General features: G+C 37.1%; 1 protein-coding gene across 1 annotated transcript in view; it reads right to left on the reverse strand.

Annotated features, from left to right (window-relative positions):
* ARHGAP5 (Rho GTPase activating protein 5) overlaps window positions 1-16,039 on the reverse strand; it is a 52,823-nt gene that overhangs the window by 35,587 nt on the left and 1,197 nt on the right. The window contains exons 2-3 of the mRNA XM_075030309.1: window positions 9,337-9,443; window positions 1,329-5,227 (exon numbers count right to left, since the gene is read on the reverse strand). Of these exons, the coding sequence (XP_074886410.1) occupies window positions 1,329-5,051 (3,723 nt within the window). The 5' untranslated portion in view covers window positions 5,052-5,227; window positions 9,337-9,443. The remainder of the gene's footprint in view (window positions 1-1,328; window positions 5,228-9,336; window positions 9,444-16,039) is intronic.

The raw sequence follows: 16,039 nt of genomic DNA on the forward strand, positions 1-16,039 counted from the left end.
TAACTTTCTGTCAACTCAATGCAGCTGAGACAGTAGGAGGATTATGAATACTACATTTCAATTTCTATGTAGCAAGATTATTTCAATCAAAAGTATATAAATTATTGCTTTAAAAAACATTTAAGTTTCCCAAAAGGAATAACTTCAAAGTATTTTTAACCATGATTTTATACCCACAAGACATCATTATCTATGCTTATGAGTAAGCCTTAAGAAAATTTAGTGCCCTTTAAATCAGTCATGTGTAATTCAAATCACAGCTGCATACTAGGACGTGCGATTCAGAATTTAATCCATTAGTAAAATTTAACTATGCTGTACTTGAACAAAACTTATTTCTAAATGCCATTCAACTACTGCCAGATTTAAGCTAAAAGGGACATTTTTAAAATGCTGCAAAACACAATTTGAAAAAGGTTAACTTATTTTGAGACAAGAAAGAAAATATCTAACTGACCAGGAACACTCCTGATTTAATGTTAAACAACATCCATATGCAAAACAACAACTGCTAGCCTAAAATTAAAATCTAAACTATAAAGAGTATACATCCAGAACCTACACCACAACAAAATCCTGATATAATAATTTTTAAAACAGTAAGTAAAAAAATAAGTAACTATCAACCATAAAGAGCAAAATAAAACATAGACATTTTCCAAGTAGAATGTCACATTATTATTTAGAAACCCATACTGGGCAGGCATTTTGTTCCCTTTATTTTGTTTGAATAGAGAATTGTACAGGTAGCACAGCTTTCAACTTGATTACTTGCTTGCCCACACTAGGAAAATGCAGCAGTCATTAAAACCACTATACAAAGTTTCCTTTTCGTGCTCTTGTTTTAGAGTTCCAAGTAGACAACTGAGAATTAAAAAGAAACCACCCCTTTCATTCACCAGCCCTAAACTTCATTCCAACAGCCAGAACTGCAAGAACTGAAAGAACCAGTTCTAACCAAGAACTCACAAAGCAGCTTTTTAAAAATAAAAAAAAAAAAAAAGAAGTTGTTACAATTAAAAAAAAAGGATCTGTGGAGCCAATTCTGCTTTCACTTACTCATATGGAAGGGAGACTGCACATGTACATACAAAGGTGAAGAGAGCTGAAACTTTTTGAACAGCTGATTAGGTAGACAAACCATTTCATTCCATGAGGTTTGCTAGTTCCGAGCAAGTTAAGTAGAAACTTGGACAAAAATCAAACAATGCTACATGAAAATTTTAAAGCACCTGTTTCAAAATAGGGTGCAACTCTTGCATATTTTGACTCTTCCCTTCTTACAATGCACCAGAAGTTTTAAATAAAATTTAAATCAATTGACTTACCTTCTTATCTTCTTTTACTTTTTGGGTTTTCTTTTTCATTTTTTTATCATCCAATTCTTGATCTGATGTAATAGCAGGGTTATCTATGCCACCCTTCCATGTTTCAACAGGTGAAAGAAGTGGATCTTCTTCACTTCCACGATGTCTTCCTTTTCTTTTAGTTTTAGAGGTGGTGAAAGCCTCATCATCACTTGCATCCGAATGTGTTCTCCTATAGTAAGACTTAGCTTTGCTGAACAGAGTCTTAGACTTATATTTGTATTTTGAAGGCCTTCTTTCCCCATGACTTTTGGATATTCTATCAGAAAACCCATTTTCTTCCTCACCTTGGGTGTTTATAACAACCGAGTTTCGAACTTTAATAATACGATTCTGACTATCATCTGGAACCGCGTAGATATCATCTGCAAAGCCTTTATGTTTGAAAATCGTGTCAATAGGTTCAGCATAGTTGTCAGATTGGTCTATATCTTCTGGTGGTGCCGCAGGCACTCGAGAAGGTTGTTTCCTGGGGTTTTTGCCAATACCTGCCTCAATTGTTTTCAGGAGGTTAGGATCCAGTTTTTTCACATTTGTTCTTGGAACAAGCGGTTTCGGTTTTATTGGAGGAGGCACTTTATGGTTGCGTTCATGGTCATGACAATTGAGTGGTGTACTGTGAATAGGATATTCATTTCCTTCCAAATCCAATCGGTACTTTGAGCGGTCGCTAGGTGCTGGGAGTAACCTTACATCATCACCAATTGGACTGTAAGGTGGTGGTCCTTCAGTATCATCCTCTGAATCTGGATAATTATAGTCAAGGGAACTTCCTCTGGGAGATCTTGGAAAAACATCTTCACTTGTATGCGTTGTTTCTCTTGTGCTGTCTGACATATAAGAACTTTCAATCATGTTTTTCTTCTCTAATACATCACTGAAGAACAATGTGAAAACCTCAGTTTGACGATGATATTGAGATAACGAATATAAAGCTGTAAACTTAGCAGTAATCTCTGTTGCTATGTGTTCTCCTTCAGTCATGAGTTCCTTGATTGCTTCATTCTCAAAGAAGTCTGCCTGGCTATCGGTAACAGCCACTAACTGGACAGGAATCGTATCCTGAACTTCAGAAAGAAATGCCCGAAGCATTCCCATTGATGCCTTCCGCTTTGCAGAATAGACCAGTATATACCCATGAACAAGTTCATCTTTCCTTACACCAATTGAAGAATGATATGATAATATAGTTATCTGTATTCGACGCCTCTTTTCACCTATTATTTTATCAAGCATCAAAGAATTATTTTGGCCAGCCTGAGCAGCACTACAGGAGTGAGAGTCAAGGAAGGGTGAAAGAATAAGATCCACACTAAATGGATCACCACACATGGCACACATGACGATTCTTAAGTCAGCTTCTGACAGATCTTTAATGGTGGGAACTGGACTTACAACATCAAAATTGTGTTTAACTGCTTCCAGTACTCCCCTCAGAGCTTGTTTTATTTGGGTCTCATTAAATTTGCGTGGATACGTACCAGCAGGCACATCTACAAAAGGACACTGTAATTTGTTGGCCAATTGCTGTCCCTGATGTCTCAGAATAGGTAGATTCTTGCTAACACTGTCCCTCTGGTTAGCCAGTATTAACGTAAATGGAAGATTAGCCATATACTTGTCTCTCCTTATCTGAGATGCTTCAGCCCTTATTTTTGCAATGCACTCCCCAATAAAATTCAGTGATTCAATAGAGTTAAACACACAGAAACAACCATGTGGTTTGAAGGCTGAGGTCCACAATTGAGTCAACAGGTATGGGGATTTTGCATCAACTGGCCTAAGATCTAGCTCATATATTTTTCCATCTAATGCATATTCATCATCGGTGGACTGCGTCCGAATTTCATTTGCCAATTCCTGTGCAAGGCCATCTTTGCCCAAAATGAAAAGATTGACTTTATCAATGTTGGCACTATCATGGTATAAATTTGAGCGGCCATGGTCTAATTGCAGAAGACTGTTGGCAAGTAACTGCTCTACTTTAATGTCCATGCAATTTTGGCCACTGAGACAAGTTTCTTTAGTTGGGTGATAAACAAATCCTATGTGTTTAAGCAGAAGAGATTCTCTATCAGGTGCAAGTTTCTGTAAAGCTTTGTATCTAGGTTCTTCACTCAGAACTGCATGGATTTCACTCATTTTATCTGAACTTGGTGTTGCATTAAGATCCAAGTCATAAAACAGCTCTGAATGTTCAAAAAGCATTTCCTGAAACTCCTCTTTGGCTTTTTCAACAATCTCCCTCTGATGCCTACCATACACTTCCTTACTATCTGCATCAGTGATATATTTGAATGCTTCATCCTCCACCACAAAACATATAACTTCTTCCCATGGCTGTCCGGGTGAAATGAACTGGATTTTCTCAAGAGTTTTTTTGAATTTCTCCTTCATTTCAACCCTCCTTTTTTCAGATATAAGATGCTGCACATGGTTTTGATAAACTTTTTCTGCCTCTAGCGTAGTGAGAAGGTCAAATGGAATCCTTCTGTCATTCACTTTATCTATATGGTCAGTTTCATCCCAGGGTGTTTTTTCAAGCACTACAAAACAGGACTGGAAGTCAGGCCTTTTCTCCACTAACTTCAAGGCTTCTGACCAGCTCAAGTGTTCAATCTCATCAAGATTTGACATAAGAGTATTAAGAGCTCTTGGCAATGCATTAATGTATTCTTCTTTTCTTTTTCTAATATGTTCCTGTTTAAGCTGCTCTATGTGTTTTGAAAATGTATTTTTGGCCTTTTTTGTTCCTTCCAAATTTATGTACTCTTCATAATCAGGGTGGTTTTTCAGTTTATTACTAACAGTTTTCCAAGTTGCATGGTAGTCTCTCACAGTTTGGACAAGTTTTTCAAACTTATCTGTTGCTGTAACAACTAGCTGTCTTTGAGTTTTATAGGCATCCAGATAGGGGATTATTTTAGGTTTACCACGAGTTTTATCCATCATTTGTACCAGTGCAGTAAAACATGTTTCAACATTGACGTTGAATCTCGCTGATGTTTCCACTACCACAAGGTTCTTCTTATTTGAAGCAAAGGCCTGAACCTCTCGCAGATAATGATCCACACATTCATCACATTTCGTTGCTGCTATTATTATGGGTTTTTTAGATTTTGAGAGCTGGATATAGAGATTATTCACAAATTTAAGTTGATCATCAAACTTCCTATTGCATCCTTGGCTTACGTCAATGCACAATAAAAACCCATCTATGCTTAATTTCCCTTCAGGCATTTGTTTTTGCTCAAAGTCTTGCTCCAAGCCTAGCTGATCTGTGCAAATGTACATTAGTTTTTCTGCTGACTGCAGTTTGGAGGCAGCTGCACGTTTTATATATGGTTGCAAATTCGTACTCCGATGAGGCAAGAAAGTCTGATCATCAATGAACTCAGTCTGTTCGATTACATGAATTCTGCACTCAATTCCATCCTCACCACTTTGTGTTACGTCACCCCAGTACAAAAAGTGATCATTGTTAACAACTCTTCCTCCAAAGTCAATTGTGCTAAGCACAGAGGTATGCTCAGGATAATATTCATCTGCTTTTGAACGAACGAATCTATTGCACAAACACGACTTTCCAACTCCACAATTACCTTTATCCTTTTCAGTTCCAGACAGTCCAACAACACTAACAGCATAAGATGGGGGACGTGGCTCTTTGTTTTTTGCCATCATAACTTTCCTCTCATCCTTTTGCAATTATCAACATAACTGTATGTGGTTTTCATTCTGGAAAGGTTCCTACAAATTTAAGTTGTATATCCAGGGTTCCAGAAATAGCTTTCAGTTGTTCCTGCTTCAGCTCGTCATTGAGAGAACATCAGATAACCAGGATGAGGAGGATCATCTTCCTAAAGAAAACAAAGAGGGAAAAAAATTTAAAGATTGCAGGTATTTCTTTCTAACATTCATGAGAGAAAAGAGATTTTAAAAAACACTTTTGCTTGCTCACCCTGAAATCATTTTCTATGTATATGAAAATTTTACAACTACTTTAAATGAGATCTTAAACTCATAATTCATTCATGTAAATGCTATTTATATTATAAATTTTAAAATAAACAGGTTTTAGGCACAGTTTAATAATAGTTCATCACCTATTTTGATAGGTGATCAGCATACTTCTAACAAAAAAAACCAAACTACACCCAAAGCCCCAAATTACTGTTCTCCTTCATAGCTCATGGGTACTAGGCACTAGAAAGCATTTTCAGCATTTTTCACTGCAATAAATACAACACAAAAACTCTAAACCCAACCCAATATTCGCATACACATACTTCTATTCACACTCATACTTCCACTAGATAGCATGCTTACCTGCGTGAATAACACTACTTTTGTGTGCATTTGTAGGTTTGGTTTTAGGTTTCAGTAAAGAAACTTTCAAAAGAAGCAGCTGTAAAACCAGGAAGTTAGCAATGTGGCTCAGCTGCTGCCTATCTGCAGAAGTAAACTACTCTATTTGTATACTAACAGTAAGCTGCTTTTAAGAAGTTTCTAACATGAATTCTACAGAAAAATAAAAATATTGTCATACAAAGTACAGAAAAATAAGATTTATGTCTGAGATTTTAAGATTACAATGTGGTATCATTCCATCCCTAGGAAAAAAGCAAAAACTTTTAGTAATTGTAAACAAAAACTACTGTATCTACACTCAAACTTCCACAGAATTATAACAAGGTTCCAGTGGCTTTACTGAAGCTGTCATCAAGTATACAGTTACCACTAACTCTCAGTTATTCATGAGAAGACTTTGCTTGCTTACATACTACAAATGGAAAGATATTTACTGTTTTAGAAACAATTGCATTATGAGGAAAATATAAAAAAAAAATGAATGGCTGAATGACTAGGCCCAGCAGGTTGTGATCAGTGGCGTGAAATCTAGTTGGGGGCCAGTAACCAGCAGTGTACTCCAGGGGCCAATACTGGGGCCAATACTGTTCAACATCTTCCTTAATGACTTGGATGATGGGGCAGAGTATACCCTCAGCAAGTTTGCTGATGACAAAATTGGGAAGACTGGCTGATACACCAGAGCATTGTGCTGCCATTCAGGGAGACCTCAATAGGCTGAAGACATGGGCTGACGGGAACCTTGTGCACTGCAAAGTCCTGCATCCAGGGAGAAATAACCCCACGTACCAGTATATGCTAGGAGCCAACTGGCTAGAAAGCAGCTTTACAGAAAAGGACCTGGGGAATGTCAGTGGACAGCAAGCTGAACACGAGCCAGCAATGTGCCGTTGTGGCAAACGAGGCTATCAGTACCCTCGGTGGCATGAGACAAAATATTGCCAACAGGTCATGGTAGGTGAACCTTCCCCTCTACATAGCACCGGTGGGGCCACACCTGATGCACTGTGTCCAGTTCTACAGTACAAGAGAGATATAGAGCTACTGGAGAGAGTCCAGCAAAGGGTCACTAAGCCAAATAAGGGACTAAAGTATCTCTCATATAAGGCAAGGCTGGGAGAGCTGGGACCGGTTAGCCCGGAGAAAAAAAAAGGATCGGGAGGGGATCTCATCAATGTGTACAAATATTTGGAGGAAAGGTACAAAGAAGTCAGAACCAGACTCTTTTCAGTGGTGCCTAGTGACAGGACAAGAGGCAATGGGCACAGACTGAAACACAGGAGGTGCCATATGAACATCAGGAAACATTTTTTTATTGTGAGGGTGACTAAGCACTGGCACAGGTTGCCCAGAGAGGTTGTAAAGGCCCCCTCACTGGAGATACTCAAAAGTCGCCTGGACACGGTCCTTGGCAAGCTGCTCTACATGACACTGCTTGAGCAGGGAGGCTGGACAAGATGCCCTCCAGAGGTACCTTCCAACCTACACTGTTCTATAATTTTGTGAAAATATTTTGATAAAAATACTTTTCTTTTTCTTGGTAAAAAGACAGCTATCACATGGCAGTATAAATGAAAGGTACAGACTAATGTACTTACTATATTTGGGTTTAGATTTGTGGAGTACAAAATAACAACATAAATGCGTGTAAAAGAACCCGTAAATAGCCCCTACAGAAGGGAAAAAGTATAACAAGCATCAATACTGAAATTTTAGTTTCAATATCTCAGCTTTATTTTTTATGCATTTTGTCATTCTTAGCAACAATTTGTTAAGCATGTGACTGTAGTACCTTCCTTTAGTTAAAAAAAAAAAAAAAAGTAGAATCTGTCACGCAAAAAGCTCTCAAAATCTGCTTTAATACTTGTAAAACTAATTCACAACTGCTAAAACATATCTGAGTTTGAAGACATGCAGCAGTAAAAAGTATTTGTATCATTAAAAGTTGTAACAGAAGATAAAAACATTGAAGCCTTTAATATCTCATATAGAATCAATGCCTGGCCAACAGGGCTTTCCAACTTACTAACACCTAGAAATAGAAAACTGATGTTCTGATTGGAAGCATAGTATTTATGTAACAATATTTGTAATGAAATTAATTGACCAAAATATAAAATACCCATATGTAAAAAGAGCTTTCAGTTATAGAAATCATAGTCAAGGAAAGTATCTTTTTTATAATGAAGTATCAATTTCATTACAAAATGAAGAGCAAAGTAAACTTGGTCTAATTTTTATACTTGGAAGTTTTTATATTGCAAGAATTGAAACTTTTATGACATGTTTTAGTAATGATTTTTCTTTTTTGGTTTAAATCAGTTTTCTCAAAGACACACTCAGAAAGAGAATTTGTATTTTTAATTTTGCTTTTTACTGTTTCCACTATGGTTTTTATACTCTTAAAACACAGAATTTAGAGCTAACAGAAAACGGCTCTGGGAATAAAAATACTTAGCAAAAGTAAATCCTTCACAAGCAGTGTTTATATTATTACAAATAAACCCAGTGTTTTCTTTCTAAAGCAAAGCTTATCATAGCAGCATCATTCAAACTATTAGAATGAGAAGTTTAGTCAGCACTTCCACTATAAAACGTTTTCTGTTTGCCACAGCAAATACAGATTTGACATGGACTAAACTAGAACACAGAAATCTTCATCCACAGGATTACTTCATTTAATCAGGAAGACGCTGTCAATTTGCAACTAGTTTATAAGAAACAATCAATACTTTCAGATACTCTACATCCTCACATAGCAAAGGTTCTTCCTCCTCCAGCAATAAATGTTTTGTCAAATCAATACATTTTTAAGTGATTAAGTACAAAGAGTAAGGTGAAATGGGACACTGACAAAGGGAAAACAAACACATTAGTCTCTCACAAAACTTCTGACATGGAAGAATTTCACCATAGTGGGAGTTGTATCACCAAGGATACTTAAAACCAGTGTGGTTTTCTTTTCATTTTTTATACAGTTTCTACTTTGCATTGATTGTACAAAGCAAGTCACAGAATGAAATCTATGTTAATTAAGTAATAAACCTGGTAAAAACCTGACATTATAATGGTTTCACATTTAATACATAATTATTAAATTGCTCCCCAAATGGAAGATTTTTCTTTTCAATACACCACTAATTTAAAGGTACTTTATAGTTTTGTACAGTTTTAAAATACACACTCTGGAAATTTATGGTAAGTTAGCTCAATTATCTTACTTCAATCTGCCTAATTCTGTTATAACAAATTGAAAACACTCTAATTCATTGCCCCCCACACTCCCTTTGTCTTTGTTACAGATTCAAAGGAGTGGTTGTTTGATTTCCCCAACTAATTTCAGTCTTCAAATTGAAAATAATAGAGCATTTCTATGTTTAAATAGAAAAACTCTGAAGAACTACAGAAGACACAAAGTATACGACATCACTGCAGGAAGAATCTCTGACCTTCTACAGTCACACCATAGGTTCTTGACTCTACAGACTTTTAGATTTCCAAGTGTAGTTATAAAGAAAATAAAGCGTATCATTTTGTACTTATTCACCCACCTCCCCCCTTAAGCATAAGATTATGAAGACCTAAAGTCCAAACTTACCCTTAGGAAAACAAGGTGCAAAGCAAGATGATTATCCTGCTGTGATCTTCCTGCAGTAATGTCACACATTTAAACAGTGTCCTTCAGTAAGTTCTTCCCTGAGGGATCTGAAAACGAAAAAGAAAGATTTGTTAATAATTTCAAAATTATGAAAGCAGAAGCAGCAATCGGAGAAGGTACAACACTTCACTTATACATGAGGATTGTTTTCCTCATTTTAAACCCATAAACAGAACTTGGAGCTCAAGCTGGTCTTCCTCTAAACTTAAAGGGTTTAAATCCTGTAAGCACAGTCACTAATACTTGGGACAGAGAGGGCACAATTCTTAAGTGACTGCAATTTCATAAGTTCAACTTGGTATTTTAACAATACCTAGGTTGCAGAAGCCTCTTCTGAAAAAAATTAATATAGTGTCTCAGATAACACACAAAATGTGAGATATAAAAATCACTAATCACTTGTAGAAGAATTTGGAATTCTAAAATATCAAGAACATAGTTTTGTAAGATGAAGTCAGTATAGTACAAAATACATAAAATGAATGCATGTCTAAATACATGTATATACATTTCATCACTAGAAAAAAGTACAGTCTACCTCAAAACCCTTTTACCTGTAGTACAGCATTTCTAAATTTAAAGGCCTCACAGACTGTGACAAATCAGTAATTGAAAGCATAATTATATTTGAATATAATACATTTTGAATTCTTAACTAGGATACAAATTGTTAGTATAACCTCCATAAGTGTTGGTTTTACTGCAGGGATGCTGCTACAAAGTAACCAAAAATGGAACTCCCTTCCAGGGAACTTCTTCAGTTCGCATCCACACAAACCCCAGACTTTGAATGACAGGCCAGTGATGCATATATCAGGATGCAAAAAAGGAAAGGAACTTGAGGCTCTTGAATTGGATCATGATGTAAGCCACTTTTAACTAAGGAAAGGTGTCATTTTTAAGCAAGATGCAGTACCATGCTGCTAAACATCAAGAAGGTATAGCAGAGTTTTTTCTTGTTTTGTCACTTACGATTATATTCTCAGTAATTCCACTTTGCTTTGAGAATAACATAGCTAATTGAAAAAGTCTAAGCTTTAGTAAACTTTCTTTTGAACAAAAAATATTCAGCAATAGTGATAAGCAATATACCAATACAACAACAATACTGCCATTCTCAACTTGTGGTACTGAACCACACCAAAATCATTAGGCAGCAGGCTATCAGTCCTGCACTAAGCCTGGCCTAGCTGCAAAGCTGAACTCTATCACTTGAAAGAGAAGACAGGAGGTAAATCACACTCCCTGTCCTTACCTCCTAGCTGTGGCACTCCTCTATGTCCACAGCTAGGTGAGCAGAGTAGATAGTTGCACATGAGGAAACAGACTACAGGACTCTGAAGAGTATGTGGAAGAGCAGACAGACTGAGAGAAAAGTGTCTGTGCCTGCAAGAATGCATCTGGGGCTTGGGGGAGGGGGACACCAGTCATTTTGCAATGCACACTGCCACAAGAGAAAGCTCCACCACCCCACTCCACCCCAAGATCAGCCAGAAGCATTGAGGCCAGAGAAATCCCCTATTTTCAAATACATGTGTCCCCAAAGTCTTCTGAGCTGAATTCTAAACATTAGCATAGAATGCCATGTTATTAGCAACTAATAAATACTAAAATAGTTAATCACCTATCGTTATTTAGTAACTGTGGTTGCACAGAAACTTGTAGATGTGAAAGAAAAATCACAAAACCATAGCCAAGAAAATCACTAACAGATAAATGCTCTGAATGTTTCTGATACACCTTCCGAAATTGCTTTCCAAACCTAAAAATGTTTACCACCTCTAGACCTAACATGGCTGAAGCAGAGATGTCATCTGAAAGACTCTACAGAATTGCTCATGACCAACAACTATTTAAGCAGGTGCAAACAATGCCAACAGGGAAAGTGTTTTCCCACAGTCCTTTACTCACTCTGTAATGTTGTCTAGATGCAACAGTTTACAGACCAGTGTTTTTCAGGGTTAGTTTCAATTACCATAGCCTTGTGATAGTGTTTGTAAATTAGCTGGCCAAGTGAAGAAAAGCACACATGGAAAAAAAAGGCCATCACAGCCTAGTAGTCTGCTTTGCAGGGTATCTGAGTACACCAACAGAAAGCTACTCTGACATCTACAGCAGATCACAAAGTAAATTCAAACACATTAGATATCGCTGAAATAGTTTGTAGGACAACTTTTGAATGCACAGCACTTTCAAATATCAAAGACCATAATTCCAAGGAAGTTACAGCTCTGGATTCAGGTTACTGCTGACAGCAAGTTTTTATACCGAGTCATCCCTCACTTCACACTTTTTGAGAACCAAAACTTGGCATTGGAAAATATTTAGTATGGTATCCAAATTCTAAGACTTATCAGCACATCAGTAATTACAGCTCTACCCAAAACATACCAGAATAACAATTCAACCATTTTCACTTCAAGAACCAGTAAAAAAATCTAATGTTGATGTAGCTTAAGGTAATGTTGTTACTTCTCATTCCATATTTACCAAGAGGTATCTTTTTCACTTAAATAAGCATAAGAAATCTTCTCTTCAAACCAAAACCCTTTTTAGAAACTAAACTAGATAAGGAGTATACCAATGTCATCAACAGTTTCAATTCACCAAAGTCTGCTGAGGTCCTAGACACTTAATGTGTCCTGTCCTCTCTACTAACACGCCAATATTCTTGCCTTCACAAGTGCTGGTAATCTTAATTAAGTAACCGTACTTGAAATCTTATTTATAAATAAGGGTAAACACAGTGCTCCCTGGCAAAATGCTGCAAGTACCAGCCAACACTAGGAAAAAAAGATTCAGACTGCTTACCAGGAAATAAGCTCAATCAAGCAATAACAAGATAGTAAAGGAAATGCCTTGAAATGCCTTCAATAGTGATACTCTGACTGAAAAGGAATACAGTTTAAGTGGTATGGTGATTAGTCATGCTAGGTAAATGAAGGATGAGAACGGATTACCCCAACCGCTGCTCATTTCAGATTTGGTTAGTGTGATGGCCAACTACCATCCCTAAAGAAGTTACATAGCCAAGATAATTCTTTGCAAACAAAAGTAAAATAATCAATTTATAAAAAAAGAGAAAACCTGACTGCTCAACTTCATATTACAAATCCATGCAAAACTGTGTTTAAAAACAGAAGTTCAAAGCTCTTAGTTCTTACTAAGTTTACTAAATTTCTCATATTAATAACAATACCCTGAAGACTGCCAGTGTATTACCCAAAATTAAATCATGGCCTAAACTTTATTTCTAAATTCAAAACAGAACATCATTCCTTAGCTGGAATCTAGCATTCCAGGGGGTATCTATTATCATTGTTGCTGTTCACAAAAACCAAACAAACAAAAAACAAACCAACCTACACAAATTAGATCATGGTACAACAAACAGGTAAACAGCAAAGGTCCAAATTATCAGCATTGCATTATTCTGAACTTAAGCCTCCTGACTTACTTATCTACAGATTTCTGAATACCTGAAAGCATTCAATATAGGTTCAAAACCTGTATTTTAACAGCAAAGGAAACAGTACAAGTTTACAGAAAAAATAAATTCTTAATTGTTTTCGTACAGGACAAGCTGCTACTAAAGACATGCATAGCACTCACAGAAGTTCCTTAGTGCAAGATTACCTGATCAGGCTTATTTACAAAGTTATTCGGGAAGAACACAAAAGAACTAATGGAGAAATTTTACACAGGGGATTCAGGAAAGAACTCATAAAAAAATAAGAAAGAAAAAGAAGCAGTTGAGGAAGGAAGGATCGAGGTAAAGACAGAAAAAGGGCTAAAATGCATTTGCTGCAAAATGAAAAATTTGCATCCTGGCAGCAGCAACTTCAACAAATTTCACTGATCCACATATCTGGATCACTTCATGTTATTTTGCTTTGTGAGGAACTGCAGTATAGCATCCATGACCTGACACCATAAGCTTTGAGACTTAATTCAAAACAGTAGTTTGTTGTTTGACCTTGTACAAGCCATATGTGTAATATTTACCTATGTAAAATGAGAACACTGGTTACCCACTTCTTTTTTAAATTATGAAATGAACTAGTGAAAAGGTATATGTAAGCATCAAATAATATTCTGCATAATAATTAGCCTATTTAAATAAATTAATGCCAAGATGCAACAATATACACATTTCCAAAATTGTGCATGCGGGTTTTACTTTTTTAAATGCAAACATTCTTCTGCTATGCTTGTATGTCAACTGATGCAGAACTGCAAAAATGCACGGGAATTGTAACTCAAAGCCAAAGAAACAACTCTAATCTAGCACAAAATGTGATGTGCAGAACTAGCTACAGAGTTATTATTTCAGCTTCTGATAAGTGTTAGTGACTAGAAAAGCACAGCTAATACCCAAATTCAAAACAGCGTCACTACAATTGCTTCAGATTTTCCTGCGAGGAATTTTGAACTCATTTTTTTTTTAATATTTCACTAAAATCCAAAAATATAAGGAAGCAATGAGACAGTTCAACCAATAATCAGTAAAACGCAATACCCTTAAAAGTACTTTTTAAAGGTGATGAAAAACCCAAGAATATTCCAGCTCACTTACACTGACCTTTAGGCTAAAAATTGTCAGGGGAAAAAAAAGAAAAAACAACAAAAAAGCGATTAAGAGTTTTGTGCGCCCATCAAGATAGAAATAGGACGGATAGAGGGGAAAAGAAAAAAAAAAAAAAAAAGTCCTGACAGTCCTAATACAGAATTTCCAGTGTTACTGGGGCTACCTGAAACGAAACTTCCTCTCGTAGTTAGGAGTACGGCGGAGGACTGGAAAAGCAACGGGACGCTTAGCCCAAAGGCCGCGCTACTTCTGCCAAAACCCAAGTTAAAACGGGCAGCGACGTTCCGTCCGCCGCCGGGCCGGGCCGGGCCGGGCCGTGCCGTGCCGGGACCGGACAGGCCGGGCCGGGCGAGGCGAGCCGTGCTCACCGAGCCCCCTAGCGGCGACGCGGCCGGCAGCGGCACAGGGCGCTCCCGCAGAGCGGGGAACGCTCTGCTCTGCCCAAAGAGCGCAAGCTCCTTTCAAAAGCATTCCTCTCTTATCACACAGCAAGAATGCATCACGGGCTTCACTCTCGGAGGGACGTCACGTCCACAGATGCGACTGTTTTCTGTTTGCTCACCGACGTGACGATGCCAGCAGAACTTAACTTAACGCTGACTATTTGGCTTCACAAACATCCATCCTCCCAACAAAGGTCAGAGAGTACCATCCCTGAAGGATGCCTTCCATGCGTAATCTTAAGAACACACCAAGTATTAGTCTACTAGAAGCAGCGATGTGGAGTGTTTTGAAGTTTTCGGCAAAATATTCCTGAAGGATGCCAGTACATGGGATTTCTCTTCTGTTAAGAAAGTACTTTTGGAAGTCTTAAGATACCATCAGCATCCTTTTAGTATCTTTATTAAACGGAATGGAATTACTTTTGCACCATCTACTCAAATAACAAGTCCCCAAGGGGAAACTTACACAGAACAATCTATTAGGACCAGCGCTTCTCTTTCCTACAAAGTTTGCACACGGAAAAACACCTACGGCTTTAGGAAAGCACGTTTTCTCTGTAGCCTCAAAAACATGTGCAGCGTTTGATTCTGTTAGTGCCAAATATAGCATTTTAAAACAATTTAGTCTGAGCCTAAAGTATTTAATTGGATTATGTTACACATGTAACACCTTAGCTAAAATAAAGTCCAATACCAGGGAGTGGTAGGCATTTGGTTGCAATTATTTACATTTTTACAATGCTGGCAGCTGCTTTATATAGGGATACTTTAAAAAAAAAAAAAAAAGGCACAACATACTATTTAAGCTCAGTATGTTCCAAGCTTAAAAGTGACTTGTTATACTAAAACAAGCTATTGATAATGTAGCAAATGCTTAAACAATTTCTGACACTTCAAGTACTAGACTCTTTTAAAAAACTACCATATTTACATCACACTTTCTAAGCTCTAGTAGCACTGAGTTTCAGTAGAGTACTATAAATAGAATTTTAAGAATTTTAGCACTTCTTAAAAATAATTTTCGAAGAAGCACAAAGGAAAATAAACCCTTATAAAAATGCACCTGGGTGAATATTTGTAATATGCTGCTTTTAGACATGTACTATAAATTTAAAAATATGTATAGGCTTTTGAGAAAGATCTTAACTCTGGTCACTGATGTCACTGCTGAAAACAGCTGTCATACTGAAGAACCTTAGGAAGGTAAGACAGCACAGCAGAAAAACCTACCTATTAACTCCTCATTCATTTATGAAATAAGTATGCAAGTACCAGTGCTGTAACTGGCTTCAATACACAGGTTTAAAATGGACGTCCAATTGACCAGCAAATGCTGTTCTCTCTTTACTGTTTTTACTCTGCAGTGTAGAGTTTTTAAATTTCTGCCAAGGATCTTTATTAAGAAAAAAAAAAAAAAAAAAATCCCCCGGTTATCTGCATGACACTAAACTAAAGAATACACACATACCCCCACAGGCCTATTTTGGTCTAGATTTAAAACGTTTCCCTCCTACTTATTAAGGCAATACTCCACGCCGATATCAAAAGCGACGCAGGAGAGGGCAAAAGCGGGGTACAGAGGAAGGGTGGGGTGTATTCTAGGGGGAAGGTG

This window comes from Buteo buteo, chromosome 6 (assembly GCF_964188355.1).
Source record: "Buteo buteo chromosome 6, bButBut1.hap1.1, whole genome shotgun sequence".
Classification (NCBI taxonomy): domain Eukaryota; kingdom Metazoa; phylum Chordata; class Aves; order Accipitriformes; family Accipitridae; genus Buteo; species Buteo buteo.